At 63.0% G+C, this 14,172-nt stretch overlaps 1 protein-coding gene across 2 annotated transcripts; it reads left to right on the plus strand.

Moving 5' to 3' along the window:
• The first annotated feature begins 312 nt into the window (after nucleotides 1-312).
• CRAT (carnitine O-acetyltransferase) lies at nucleotides 313-12,774 on the plus strand. Of its 2 annotated transcripts, XM_087823035.1 has the most exons (14): nucleotides 313-417; nucleotides 3,048-3,311; nucleotides 5,445-5,563; nucleotides 6,663-6,716; nucleotides 7,222-7,387; nucleotides 7,764-7,938; nucleotides 8,384-8,562; nucleotides 9,043-9,143; nucleotides 9,529-9,648; nucleotides 9,781-9,903; nucleotides 9,988-10,123; nucleotides 10,465-10,527; nucleotides 11,252-11,389; nucleotides 12,009-12,774. In XM_087823035.1, the coding sequence occupies exons 1-14, from the start codon at nucleotides 391-393 to the stop codon at nucleotides 12,222-12,224; spliced, it is 1,881 nt and encodes a 626-aa protein (XP_087679161.1). In that variant the 5' UTR covers nucleotides 313-390; the 3' UTR covers nucleotides 12,225-12,774. The 2 variants fall into 2 exon arrangements, with proteins under 2 accessions (XP_087679161.1, XP_087679162.1); XM_087823036.1 differs by lacking the exon at nucleotides 10,465-10,527.
• The last annotated feature ends 1,398 nt before the right edge of the window (nucleotides 12,775-14,172 follow it).

A 14,172-nucleotide genomic window follows, 5' to 3' on the forward strand; every position in this document is an offset into this window, starting at 1 on the left:
TCAAGGGCGCCATCCGGACGGAGGGGAGGGCGCGCCGCTGCCCCCGAACGAGGGGGCGCCTTCGGAGGCGGGAGGGCGAGCGGGCCCCGGGCGGGCGCCTCTCCCCCTCCTCCCGGCGCGGTCGCCCCCCGCCGCCCGCCGCGCCCGCCCCGCCCGGCGCTTGGCCCCGCCCCGCGCCCGGGACTAGCCTCCGGGACTCGGCGGAGCCGGTACCCGCGCCCGGAGCCCTCCTCCCGCCTGCCCGCCGCCCGCCCGGCCGGTGGTGGGCGCGGGCCCCGTGCGGCCGGCGGCCCCCCCGCCGCGACCTCGGACACCCGCCCCCGGCGGCGGCGCGGACTTTGCCCCGCGCGGGGTGCGCAGCGGGCCGGGCGTCCGCGGGCGGCCGCGGAGATGTTGGCGCTCGCGGCCAGGACCGTGGTGAGTGCGGCCCGCGGGCCCGGGGGCCCCGGGGGGCGGGCGGCCCGCTGTCCAGCCGGCCTGCGGCTGCGGGCGGGGGCCGGGGGGCTCCCCGGGCTGGCGGAGGCGAGGCCCAGGGTCAAGGTCAAGGGCTGGGTCCACCCCGGCCTTTATCGCTACATTTCCAAGGCCCGGGAGAGGCCGCGGCGCCCCGGCTTCAGGCCGCCCCGCACCCCGAGGCGGGGCCCGGGAGCCGGGGCGCGGGGGTCCGTCGCTGTGGCCCGCGCCCCGCCGGGCAGAGCCGCGTCTCCGCCCCGTGCACCCGGCCAGCCGCCGTGCACCGATCGGATGGCCCCTGGGGAGCCGCGTCCGCAGCCAGAGCAGCTCACGTGGGGGCCTCGGGCCGGGGCCCAGAAAGCCCGGGACGGGCGGGGGGCGGGGGCAGGTGGCAGCCCAGCGCCCCTGTCCCCAGCCCCCCCAGCCCTCCCCGGAGCACCGCGGGCAGCAGGAATCCATAGCTCCCTGATCTGGGTCCCTTTACTCCCCGCCCCAAGCTTATCCCTGTTGGCATGTCCCTCTGTCTGGGCCGAGAAGAACCTTCAAACAGACACGCCAGGCCCAGGGCTCCGAGGGTACTTCTGGCCGAGACTTCCAGTGTCCTCAGGCTCCACCTTGCTCTTGCCACTGCCCCCTGAGCTGTGTCCCCATCCCACCCTCCAAGACCTCCTGGGTGACCCGATCCCTTTACTGCTGGGGAAACCGAGGCAAGGAGAGACTCAGCCAGAACCCCCTAGCTCTGGTGGCTCAAATCTAGTCCAATCCCAAACCCAGCGTCCTTTGGTTTGTTTTATTTTACTTTTTTTAAAAATATGTTTTTATTGGCTTCAGAGAGAGGAAGGGAAAGGGAGAGGGAGAGATGGAAACATCAATGATGAGAGTCATTGTTCACCTGCCTCCTGCACACCTCCACTGGGATCCAGTCCAAAACCTGGGCATGTGCCCTGACGGGGATTTGAACTGTGATCTCCTGGCTCATGGGCTGATGCTCAACTCCTGAGCCACACCGGCCGGACCTTTGGTTTATTTATTTATTTAAACATATCTTTGTTGATTTCAGAGAGAGGAAAGGAAGGGGAGAGAGAGAGAGAAACGTCAATGACGAGCGAGTCATTGATCGGCTGCCTAGCCCACAACCCGGGCCTGTGCCCTGACCGGGAATCGAACCCCAATCTCCTGGATCCTAGGTCGATGCTCAGCCCCTGAGCCACGCCCGGCCGGGCTTTGGTTTCTTTTTAATGCCTAAAATCCTTCGCTCTTGGCCCCCAACTGGATGAGTGACAACTCAGGAGAACCAAGCTTTGGTGGAAGGGCGGCCTAGAAGGGCTCCCACCAGTTCTGGAGGGAAACGGAGGCTAGGCAGGGCTCTTCGTCGCCACTGTCCACTTAGGGTCTTTCCCAGAGCCTGCTCCCTTGCACCACCCCCAATTTTCAGGACTAATTTCAGGGCTGTGCAGCACTTGGCAGCTAGTCAGTTTCTGCCCTCCGGCCAAGTTTTCCTTCATCAAACAGCTACACAGATTCTAGCAGGTGTATTTTTTTAATACACTTGGCCGGCCTCCCTGGCTCTGGGCCCGTCCAGAGAAGAAAGGAGAAAGTTTTCCAGCTTTACTTCTCCGGTGCCCACCGCCAGCCCTCCCGCCCGCTCCCCACCCCCCTTCTGGAAGCGAGGGCAGGTGGAGCCCTCCTCCTGCCACAGCCACACCCCAGATGCTGCCACGGCCACCGTGGGCCACCTCTGCCTCCCCGGCCTGAACCTTGGCTCTTGTCTTCTCTTTCCAGCCCAGGCAAGTGGCTGCCTCTTGCTAGGTTCTGCTCGCCCACTTGGTAGCACAGTTAGGCTTAGTGATCCAGCCCAAGGCAGACAGACAGGGCTCAGACCCTCAGTCCTGCCATGGAGGACGGGCAGCAGAAGGAGCAGGTACGGACCGGAGCCTCCGCCGCTTGCCCGCCTACTGCTGCCAGCGCCCTCCTCTGCCCGCCTGCGAGTCTCCCGGGCTCTCTCTGCCACCTCTCACCCTCCGCACCGGGCCACTTAGCTCTCCCGCCGCAGCGCTGCCCCGCGCCGCCTCCCTCCCCGCCCCCAGACGGGAAGCGGCCTGTGGCTTCGCCGCCTCCGGAGGCGCTGTAATCGCCTGGCTCCCTCTCGTTTTCTCTTCTTCCCGCCTGTTTCTCAACCTGCGAGGGTGGGAGAAAGGAGGTGGGTCCCCCTGGGAGGGGGCAGTCCCCTCACTGCTGACTGGCCCACAGCCCTGGGCTGAGAAAGGCGGGGCCCTGCGCATCCAGGCAGTTGAGAGGCCCCTCCCACCCCCGCCGCCCCCAACAGGTGCCATTCATCCTGACGGCTCCCCAGCCCTGCCAGGAGCAGTGGCCACACCCCACCCTCCCCCATCCCTACCTGTATCTCCAGGCCCCAGAGAGGTGGAGACACCTATAGGCCTATAGCTTGAGGGCTAGGAAGCAAGGGCTGGCACCACCCAAGAGGCCCTCTCTCACCCCAGAGATGGGCACATAAGTGCCCAGGGCTGCAGTTGGGGATCAGCAGGCCTCCCGGAGCTGGTGAGAGAATGAACAGGATGTTCTGCTGCCTGCAGGTGAGGCCCCTGGGCTTCCTCAAGCCCTCCTCCTTGACGAAGGTCGCCGGCCGCTTCAAGGCGCACCAGGACTCCCTGCCCCGGCTGCCCGTGCCCCCGCTCCAGCAGACCCTGGACCACTACCTGAAGACGCTGCAGCCCATCGTGAGCGAGGAGGAGTGGGCCCACACCAAGCAGCTGGTGGAGGAGTTCCAGGCTGCAGGGGGCGTGGGAGAGCGCCTGCAGAAGGGGCTGGAGCGCAGGGCCAAGAAGACGGAGAACTGGGTGAGCAAGGACCAAGGTGCCCCTACCCCCAGTTCCCACGGAGGGTAAGGGGAACGGGCCCACCCCAGAGGCTGCGGGCCGTCGTGAGCGCCTTACGGGGTGGTCTGTCCCTGCTGCACGCAGACTCTCCCAACACTGGCCACTCTGGTGCCTTTGTTTGCGCCACAGTCTCATGAGTACTTGATCTGTGCCTGGCACCAGGCAGAGTGCTGGGTGAGCAAGAGAGACACAGCGATGGCCTCTGGGAGCTGACACTCAAGCAGGACGGGGGGAGAATGGATTAAACAAGACACAATAAGTGGTCCAGGTCATTTCAGGTAGTGAAGTTCTATAGAAATAAGACAGGGCGCTGAGACGGGGGGAGAAAGGTCAGAGAGGCCGGGAGGAGGTGGCGTTGATCTGAGACACATGGCAATGGCCCAGGCAAAGGCAGCGACAGGTGAATTCAGGGCCAGGCAGAGGCTGGAGGGAGTACAAGGGTGGGAGGAAGGGTGCAGGTAGAAGGGGGGGGGGCTCTCGCGTGGGCGGCGGCTACAGGATGGCTTCAGTCAGGGATTAGTGTTCAGTGGGGAATCGCTGCTCCTGTTTTCTCCCAGCCTGACACGTAGATGTGCTCACCTCTTGGGAACATGTCTATGCTGGTGCTCTGTGCACTTTTCTGTACACATCTTAGACCTCGACACATAGTTTAAAGTGACTGCCCTGGCCGCTGGGAGGGGAGCAAGAGTGGGGGCCGGAGGCAGGTGGGGAGGCTGGTGCCGTCACCCCGAGGGAGATGCTGGCAGGGGGAGGGCGGAAAGTCATTCAGTCTAGAGTGTTTGGGTGCCAGTAGTACTTGCTGATGGGGGTATTGGGAGGGGGGACAGTGCTGACCTAAAGCAACTATGTGAGGGAACAGAGAGGGGGACTCATGGAGAAGGGATAACCGAGGGAGATGCAGGTTTGTAGGACAGAAGCAAAGCCAGGTCTGGCCCCACAAAGTAGGAGGTGCTTTGAGGGGGGCAGGTGGAAGGGTGAGGACTGCACCCAGGAGGCAGGAGGTGCCAACTCGTGGATGGCTGTGCTGAGCCCGGGCAGGCCAGGGCCTGGGACTCTGGAATCAGGGGCTGAGAGTCTGGGGTCCAGCATTTTTGTACCTTTCTCTAGCCTGCACCTCCTTCAAACAGGCTACAGGTGAGCAGACAGCAGGTACCCAGTGGCAGCCTAGGCACGTCACCACCCCTCACCCCTTGCCAAGGGCCCAAGGCTAATGGCCTGGCGCCACAGACCAGCAGCTTCCCGGGGGATCTGGGGTAAAGAACACATCCTGTTCCACCGCTCCTTGAGATGGGCAGAGGAAACACAGGGTGGGACCAATCTCCAGGCATTAAAGGACCTGTGGGAGAGAGCACATGGGAAGGGGTGCAGGGCAGGCAGTGTTGAGTCAGGCACATAGAGCTCAAGGGTGACAATCACCTGGGAGCTGCGCAGCTCCAAGGCCTGAGCCTTTAACAGGTGCACAGTAGGTCCCAGAAGGACCATGCTCACCCACTGGATGCAGCCCACGCCTGTCACTAGTACAGTGCTTTATCCTCAGTGGGCTTCCCCCAGACTGCCCCGACCTCGAGATCCAAGTGAGTGTCCACTCCCCAGTCTGACACCAACACCCCTGAGGTCACGGGGGACCAGGGCCTCCCATCCGACACTGAACCCTGGGTTCCTGCTTTCCTGGAAGTGCCCACGTGGGATGAGCAAACCTCATCCACTGGACTCTCCTTTTCTATATCTTCCCCTACTTTCCTATCTATCAGACATACATTTTTGTCTCTAAAAGTAGTAAAAATCATTGACCAAAATTTGTAAGCTAGAGAAACGTGGCTCAGGTCCCCGCCCGCTCTCTTCCCACCCAGGCTTCCCGCCAGGCTTCTGCCCTCACACCTTTTCCTTGGCGTGGTGGCTGATTTCTCCCACTGATTGGCTCAGGCCAAGGGGAGATGATGGGACACTGCTGGGGGGCTTGAGGGGCGGGGGTGCTGGGTCTGAGCTTCCCTTTAAGAGTCTGTGCTGCACAGAGTGGCAGAGGGGCCCTGGCCTGGGGGAAGGGTCACTAAGTCCCCCCCCGCCCCTCCTGACAGGCTCTGCTCCTTCCCCCAGCTGTCCGAGTGGTGGCTTAAGACGGCCTACCTCCAGTACCGCCAGCCCCTGGTCATCTACTCCAGCCCCGGCCTGGTGCTGCCCAGGCAGGACTTCGTGGATCTGCAGGGACAGCTCCGGTGAGTGGCTGCGGCTGGGCAGGGGCAGGAGGCGGCAGGGGCGAGGTCTGGGCATTTCCGGGACCCTGAAGCCCACTTCCTCCGAGGTTGGAGGGGCCCGGCCCTGCTTGTCACCTTCTGGCCCTTCATGTAGCCTTATGAAGGAGGGAGCATCGTTCCTGTTTCACAGATGGGGAAACTGAGGCTCGGAGCAGTGAGGGTGCCCGCCTGAGATCACCTTTCAGTGTTGGCTGAATGGGGTCAGGGATCAGGTCTTCCCGGCTCCAGAGCTTCATAGCTGTCCACCGCCACACTGGACTGGGGCCCCTCCCTCTCCCTGAACTTGAGGCTGCCCCCCAGTTCTGGCACCTCACCCTCCTGCCCTCTCCCCGCTGGCCACAGGGGTGACCTTTGTACACAGTCCCCTCTTCCCCATTCGGCCATGTCACTTGCCTTGGCCTCTGATCCAGTCCTACCAGAGATAAAAATACCAGTGACAGGATCTCCTGCCCAAGTACCAGCCACTCGCGGCCAACACCTACTGCCCTTAAAGGCACCAGGGCATCCTGGGAAGGTCTGGGGGTTCAGGCCCAGGAACTTCCGCTAGTGGTCCCCGTGACATGGTCGGTGTAGCCCAGACAGTCCAGGGAGGCAGGACAGTATGAGAGGTAGCCTGGGAGACACAGGGACCTAGGGGAGGGGACGCCTCAAGCCACTGCCCCCCAATCACGCTCCCCATCCCCTGGGGTCCCGGGTCCCTCTGTAACTGATTCCTGAGAGGGGTGTCCCAATCCAGACTCCAGACTGTGGGTCAGAGGCTGGGCCCTCTGTGGGTGGAGCCGGGTGCACTGACCCGTGATCCAGCCTCCATCGTGCTGCCCGCCGGGCCTTAGCTCCTACGTCTTGTGGGGCACCTGGCCACAGCTTCTCCCCGAGCCCCCCCATCTCCCTCAGAGGCTGCGAGAAGCGGCTCAGGAGGGCGAGCTTGAACTCCTCCCGGCTCCACAGGCAGTGCGGGGAGTGAAGCAGTTGGTCACTGCCTTCGCCCTGCAGGTGTCCCTGACCCCGGACTGCCCTCAGGGTGTCTACACAGCTTCTCATCTCTGGTTGTTCTCCCTAGGTTTGCTGCCAAATTCATCGAGGGCGTGCTGGATTTCAAGGCCATGATTGACAAGTGAGCAGCCTGCCCACCCCAGCCTGCCTGCCTGCCTAACATGCTCATTCCAGCCTGGCCCAGCCAGACCCAAGCCCTGGGTGCTGGGCAGGCCCAGAACTCGGGTGCTTTCACTTCCTGTTGGCCCAACCTCTGTTGGGGTTGGGGAGACAGAGCCCGGGGGTCAGGACGCTTAGGTCCTGTGCTTTAGCTGCTGGGATTTCCTCCTGGTGACCCTAACCCCTGGAATTGCTGTCCCAGCCAAAAGAGCCCCAGAGGTTGACTGGCTGCTTCATCTCCCCCATGGCAAATTAGAGCCCAGAGAGGGGAAGGGAGTTTCCAGGGTGACTCACAGCAGGCCGCCTGACCCCAGCCCAGCTCTCTCAGGCCCCTGCTCAGGCAAAGGGGAAGTGGGGACATGAGGGACAGACACTGCTTGTGTAAAACCTGGCTCAGCCTGGCCCAGGCCCCACGAACCCAGCAGCTCCCTCTTCCCTTCTCCCCTAACTGTCCCTCTGCCCCACAGTGAGACCCTGCCCGTGGAGTACCTGGGCGGAAAGCCGCTGTGCATGAACCAGTACTATCAGATCCTGTCCTCCTGCCGCGTGCCAGGCCCCAAGCAGGACTCGGTCATCAACTTCAGCAAGACCAAGAAGCCGCCCACTCACATCACAGTGGTGCACAACTACCAGGTGGGTGGGCCCACGGGCCTGGGCTCCCATGCTCGGCAGGGGAGGAGGGCACAGCCAGAAGGCTACTTCCCCCCACACATGCCTATGTGCCCCAGGAGCAGGCATGCCCTGGGCGTGTCTACTGGGTGCCTGGCTGGGCTCCAGCCTCAGGGACGCCAAGAGGGCCCTTCGGCCTGCGCACCCTGTGGGGAACAGTGCAGGACATCCTCCCTGTCTCTCACCCTTGGCCTCACCTTGTCCCCTCAGCTGGGCCCAGGACAGCACTCACTGCCACCTCTGGGCTGCCAGGGCCAGGAGGGGGCTGGGTGGGACATGACTGCTGCCAGTCTGAGATCCTCACCAGCCCCCTTCCTTCCACCTGCCTGCACCTGGACAGTTTTTCGAGTTGGACGTGTACCACAGCGATGGGACGCCCCTCACCGCGGACCAGCTCTTCGTGCAGCTGGAGAAGATCTGGAACTCATCGCTGCAGACCAACAAAGAGCCCGTGGGCATCCTCACCTCCAACCACCGCAACTCCTGGGCCAAGGCGTACAACACCCTCATCAAAGGTGCCCAATGGCGGCAGTGGGAGGCCGGCCCGTCCAGCTTCGGCCCACCCAGGCGCTGGGTGGCCATACTGCACCCAGCTCAGGAAGCTCAGCTGCTCTCATTTGTTTCTCTCTATTGTAGCAAGCGGGGTGCGAGTCTAAGTCCTCAGGCTGAGGAGCCCTCCTCTGCCATCACGGCCCCCAAGCCATGTTAGTCAGGGCGTTGTTCCCGAGTCAGAGCCCTGTGTGGGGTCCCTGGCTGCCACTTGGCTCTCCGGGAGACCCTGGGCGCCTGCTTCCTCGTTCCTGGAGAGGGCCTGGCAGTGGGCGCTGCCTCGGGGTGCTGTGGGGCTGCAGGGCCCTGTTGAGTGTAAGGCTCTGAAGGCCATCCCAGCACTTGGTGACATTCTGGAGGCCGCCCAAGCCTGACACCCCGTTTTGTGCCCCTCCCACCGTCCCCCCGCAGACAAGGTGAACCGGGAGTCCGTGCGCTCCATCCAGAAGAGCATCTTCACCGTGTGCCTGGACGGAGTGATTCCTCGTGTCTCGGAGGACATGTACCGCAGCCAGGTGGCCGGCCAGATGCTGCACGGGGGTGGCAGCAAGCTCAACAGCGGCAACCGCTGGTTCGACAAGACGCTGCAGGTGAGGACCCGGCAGGGCCTGGCTCCCACCCCACACACCACACTTGGTCCCCTGCAGCCTCGGGACTTCCTGCCCCTTGAGCACCTGCCTGGCGTCCTGTACAGCGGGAGGAAGCCAGCAGGCAACGCGCTGTAATCGGGAGGCAGCCAGCCTGTCATTACCAGGCCTGGCCCAGAGTCCACCGTCACCCCCGCACACCCCTGCGGCACATCAGAGGCCGGCAGAGCGGCTCAGTCTTGGTCCTGACTCCCCCCTGCACCCGTAAAACGGGCTGTGGGAGGAAGAGCTGCAGGACTCGATGAGCTACATGAGCCTGGGGTGTGCTTGGTGTGGCCTGGGACAGGTCCCAGGCCCTGCTGAGTGTTAGCTCTTGTCAACAACCGTAATGGGTCAGCAGAGCCCTGAGGTGACTTCCTCTGGGACCCGACCAAAGAGCGGCTCCAGGGACCTGGGCTAACAGGTCCCCAACCCCCTCCACAGTTCATCGTGGCGGAAGATGGCTCCTGTGGGCTCGTCTATGAGCATGCAGCAGCAGAGGGGCCCCCCATCATCTCCCTCGTGGACCACGTCATTGAGTACACGTGAGTGAGGTTCCCCCACCCACCCGTCTCCCCAGGTCCTGCCGACAGGTGACAGACTGCCCTGTGAGGAATGGCATTTTCCCCATGTCTGGGAATCTGTCTCTTCAAAGGAAGCCAGGAGAGGGTGTGGGTTTTAGAGCCAAACAAACCAGGGTCCGAATCCTGGCTCTTCCCCCTCCCAGTTGCATGACTTTGGACGATTCCCACCCCTCCCGGGCCTCCTTCATTTGGCCACTTGAAAGCTGGAGGCAACTTCAGAAGAATAAGCCCAAGGGTCTCCCTGGACAGGACCCTTCAGCTTCGGGGTCCACCCTCCCCAGCCCAGCCCCAGGGATGGACCCAGGCTCCCGGCAGCAGCACGAGCCTGAGGCCCCATGTCGTGCAGGAAGAAGGCCGAGGCTGTGCGCTCTCCAATGGTGCCCCTGCCCATGCCCAAGAAGCTGCGGTTCAACATCACCCCTGAGATCAAGAACGACATTGAGAAGGCCAAGCAGAATCTCGGCATGTGAGTGCAGGCGCTGGGGGCCCAGGAGGCTTTAGTCCCAGGTCTCTCATGTCCCCAGCTGGCTCCGAGGCCTCCCTCCCTGGGTTGGCAGGGCCGCCGGTGCCCACTCCTCACTGCCTCCCCCCCACCCAGCATGATCCAGGACCTGGACATGATCGTGACCGTGTTCCACCACTTTGGGAAGGACTTCCCCAAGTCAGAGAAGCTGAGCCCTGACGCCTTCATACAGATGGCGCTGCAGCTGGCCTACTACAGGTATGCCCGGCCCCACCCTGCCCACCCACGAGCGGGGAGGAGACCTGGGGCAGAGGAGGGGTGCTCAGCCCCGTCTCCCACCAGGATCTACGGGCAGGCATGTGCCACCTACGAGAGCGCCTCTCTGCGCATGTTCCACCTGGGCCGCACGGACACCATCCGCTCAGCCTCCATGGACTCGCTGAGCTTTGTCAAAGCCATGGACGACCCCAGTGTGATGGTGAGAGGTTTGGGGGGAGGTGGGTGAGCTGGACTAGAGCCTCCTCCCTTCCCTTTCACTCTGCCAACATGCATTGATTGAGCACCTGCGGTATCCCCGCTCTGGTGGGCACTGGGAATGTAACAGAAGGTGGAGTTGTGGATTTAGCTTTGAGCTTCCTGGCAGCCCAAGAGAAAAGGGAACCATTCATTCACTCATCAGCAGTGAGCACCTGCCCTAAAGTGATGGTAGCTCCACTTCCTCCTCAGAATGCAGTGCTGGGTGGGGAGTGGGCTGTGGAGAGGGTGGCAGGGACAGGGAAAGGATGGCGCTTCAGCTCCCTCGCACCCTCACCCCCACAGGAGCAACAGAAGGTGGAGCTGCTGCGGAAGGCTGTGCAGGCCCACCGCACCTGCACGGACCGGGTGAGGGAGCCCTTTCTGTCCCCATGTGCTTGAACATTGGCATCTCCCACCTGTCTGCATAGCTGCCTACCCTTAGCCTGAACCCCTCCCCTGAGCCTTGGGGTACCTGGAACAGGGCTGAACACCCCCATTTTAAAGTTGGAGAAACTAAGGCTGTGCCCTGTGACTGCCCTAGTTCCAGATTCCAGGTGAGCCTCTGAATCTGTGTCATGCTCTCTTAGTACCCTGGAGCCCAGGATGCTGCGGGTGTGCGCGGTGGGCAGACAGGAGGATCCCTGCCATCTGACAGCTCAGGCTACAGTTGCTAGGGGGAGGTCTGGATTCCCATCCTTGCCCTGTCTCTAGCACCTGTGTGCCAGGCTCTGCCCGTGTTACACACAGACGTCCATTTAGATCACTGCCACCCTACAAGGGGAGTTCAGTGACTGTCCCCATTTTACAGATGAAGACACTGAGCTTCCAAGATGTAAGTGACCTGCGAAGGTCCCACAGCCAGGATGGTGCTAGGCCACCCAGCTCCAGGCCTATGCTCTTAAATCGTACACTGTCCTGCCTCCCTGGGCAGTATCCCCAGCTGTGAAGTGAGGGCTCTCCTTCCTGGCTGCTCTGGTCTCATGGGTCTAAGGGACCAGTGAATGGAGGTGTTGCTGCCACAGGCTTTTGAGGGGGGCAGTGGCACCCTGTGGTCCCGCAGCCCCTGCTCCTGACAGCGCCCCTTCTGCAGGCCATCCGCGGGGAGGCCTTCGACCGGCACCTGCTGGGCCTGAAGCTGCAGGCCATCGAGGACCTGGTGAGCATGCCTGATATCTTCATGGACACCTCCTATGCCATCGCCATGCACTTCAACCTCTCCACCAGCCAGGTGAGCCCCTGCCCCAGAGCTGTCCGGGGATCCCCGCCCTCAGGGCCCCTGCCACTGCCCTAGGTGCCCTGGGGTGGGATGGAGCAGAACCCACCAGAGCTGGAGCGGAGCAAAGGCTGCACTGACTAGAGCCAAGGTCTAGAACATGGTCAGACCTTGGGGGCAGCATGGCCCACACGGGCCACACATGCCACCAAGGCTGCGGCAGTCTGAAGAGTTGGGGACCCCGAGGGGAGAAGACACGAAGGAACATCTGATCCCTGCCAGCCTGTGCTGGGCGCTGGGACACAGCAGGGACAGCACCATACTGCCCCAGCGGCTCTCAGTGCAGGCACAGTGTAGGCCGGAGCACAGGGACTGAGGTAGTGATGGCCCCCAGGATGAGCTGGGGGGTCTGGGGAGTCCCAAGGAGGGAGCACTTACAGCCCCTCAGGAATGTAAAAGAGGCTCCATGGAGGGGACACCAAAGGACGAGAGGGAGTTGCCTATGTGACAGAGAAGAGAAAGAGGTGTCTTGGGCAGAGCACACGCGGGAAAGATGTGAGAGGCAGGCTGGTGCCACTGAGGGGCTAGGAGGACAGGCGGGCAGGGCAGAGCCTTAGTCCTGTGCCACCCCCAGGTCCCCTCCAAGACAGACTGCGTCATGTTCTTTGGACCTGTGGTCCCGGACGGCTATGGCGTTTGCTATAACCCCATGGAGTCGCACATCAACTTCTCGGTGTCAGCCTACAACAGCTGTGCGGAGACCAACGCCAACCGCATGGCGCACTACCTGGAGAAGGCACTCCTGGACATGCGCGCCCTGCTGCAGAGCCACCCCCGGGCCAAGCTCTGAGCCCCATTCAGCCCGCCAGTGCCAAAGCCAAGCCACCTTCAGAGGGGCCACTTTCCAGGGCTTCCCTCTGCTCCCTCTCCCCCTGGGCCCGCAGATCCGACCGAGCCAGGGCTGGCACCCCCGTGGGGCCTGCAGGCCCAAGCCAAGTGCCTTCCCTGGGTCATCCCCAGTGTCCTGGGCTCTGGTCTGAGGCTGAGCAGCACGGAGGCCCAGGCACCGAGTGTGTCGTCCATGGAGGCCTTCCTCTGGGAAAGGAGCCAGCAGAGTCCATCCCCCGCTGGGGTGGGAGACGCAGTCCTTTCCTCGAGAACTCAGCTCTGGCCAGGCCCTGCCATCAGCACAGCTGGCCGGATCGGTACCTGGGTCCTCAAACGCCCAAGGGCCTAAAGACAGGACTTTCTGGAGGGGGGACCCCAGGCCTCCCTGAGGCTGGGTCAGGGTGTGAGGCGTCCCTGACTGCTGCGGCTCGCTCCTTCCACTCTGTGCCTCCTGAACTCCGCCCTGGCTGTGTGCTACTCCTGCGTGAGGGAATAAAGGGAAACTTGATGAAGAGGCCGTCCAGCCTCAGAGGCAGGCAGGTGGGCGAGCACCTGGCCTCCTTCCAGCCTTCCGTGGGGGGGGAGGGGGGACTGGCATCCCAACAGCCAGTGGCTCCAGGGGCTCCCAGAGAAGGTGCCCTCAGGCTTAGCCAGGGAGCCTCGTGCCAGCTTCCACCCCAGAGCTCCCGGCCGGAATGGCACGGATCCGGGGCTCCATTCTTAGACTGCTCCCACCTGCCTGTGACGGGCCTCTCCAGTACCATGCACTACAGGTGGGGACAATTCTCCCAGGGGCTGAGGGGCCCTGCAGATGCTGGCCTGGTGGGCTGTGTGTACCTGACCACCAGGGCCTAAGGCCTTACCCTGCAGCCCCCCACTGAGCCCAACAGGACCACTCAGAGGACCCAGGGCAGGGTGGAGAAGGGAGGCCGTGGGGCGAACCAACCATGGACTCAGGCCTACAAACTGTGGGGAAGGGGGCAGGGCTGCAGCCTGGAAGGCACTGGAAGGTGCCGGCTGGGCCAGGGCATTCATCAGGTGGAACCAACCTGCTGGGCCCTCCCGGACCTCTCCACAGCCACCATGGGTGGGGACTCGGCGTCCTCATGATGCAGTGGGGGTGGGGAGCGTGTGCTACTTGCCCAAAGTCCCAGGGAGCAAGAGGCAGAACCCAGACAATGGGGGGAGTGGGTGTTGCCTTGAGCCTGGCCATTTCTTGGGCCTCCAGCAAGGCCGGCAGGTGGGGTAATGCCGGGGGAAGGGGGGTCTGTGAATGCCTTTCCCTGGGCCATGAGCGGGGAGACCAGGAAAAGAACGTGATACACAACCTGGTGTCCTCGCCTGCATGATGCAGAGGAAGCTGCTCCCTCGGGGGGCTCCTGGGAGTCCCAGGAAGCGCGCCCCAGCAGACGCTGAGCGCTGTGTGAGCCAGGCCATGGACGCTGCAGGGACAGACACCGGGGACTCCCGAAACTCAAGTTCTAACCACCACACATGCCTGAATATAGGGCAGGATTTCCCCAAAAAAATTCTCCCTCAGAAATGAGGGCTCTCCCCACAGTACGCGGGGGAGGCACCTTACCCCTGGAACCACCCGTCAGTGTTGGAGGGAGCGCTTAGCGTCCCGGTGCCCTGGTGGGGAAGGAAAAGGCAAACTTAGTGACTGCTCAGGAGGGTGTGGCTGTGACCTCACATTTGAAGTGTTGGCTGTGGGACACGGTGTCCCACACAGGGCTGAGCATCGGGGAGGTGACGCACCCACAGGGTTTTTAAACCCACTGTCTCAATGCTCTGCCAGTGGGCACTTGGGGCTTCGGACAAAGCCTCCAGCGAGGGGGCTGCTGGGTCTCAAACCGCTTGGCCAGTGGGCCCCGGAGAATTGGCTCCACTAGCCCGGAGGTGGCGCCAGG

The sequence above is a fragment of the Miniopterus natalensis genome, chromosome 12 (genome assembly GCF_054644295.1).
Source record: "Miniopterus natalensis isolate mMinNat1 chromosome 12, mMinNat1.hap1, whole genome shotgun sequence".
Taxonomy (NCBI): Eukaryota; Metazoa; Chordata; class Mammalia; order Chiroptera; family Miniopteridae; genus Miniopterus; species Miniopterus natalensis.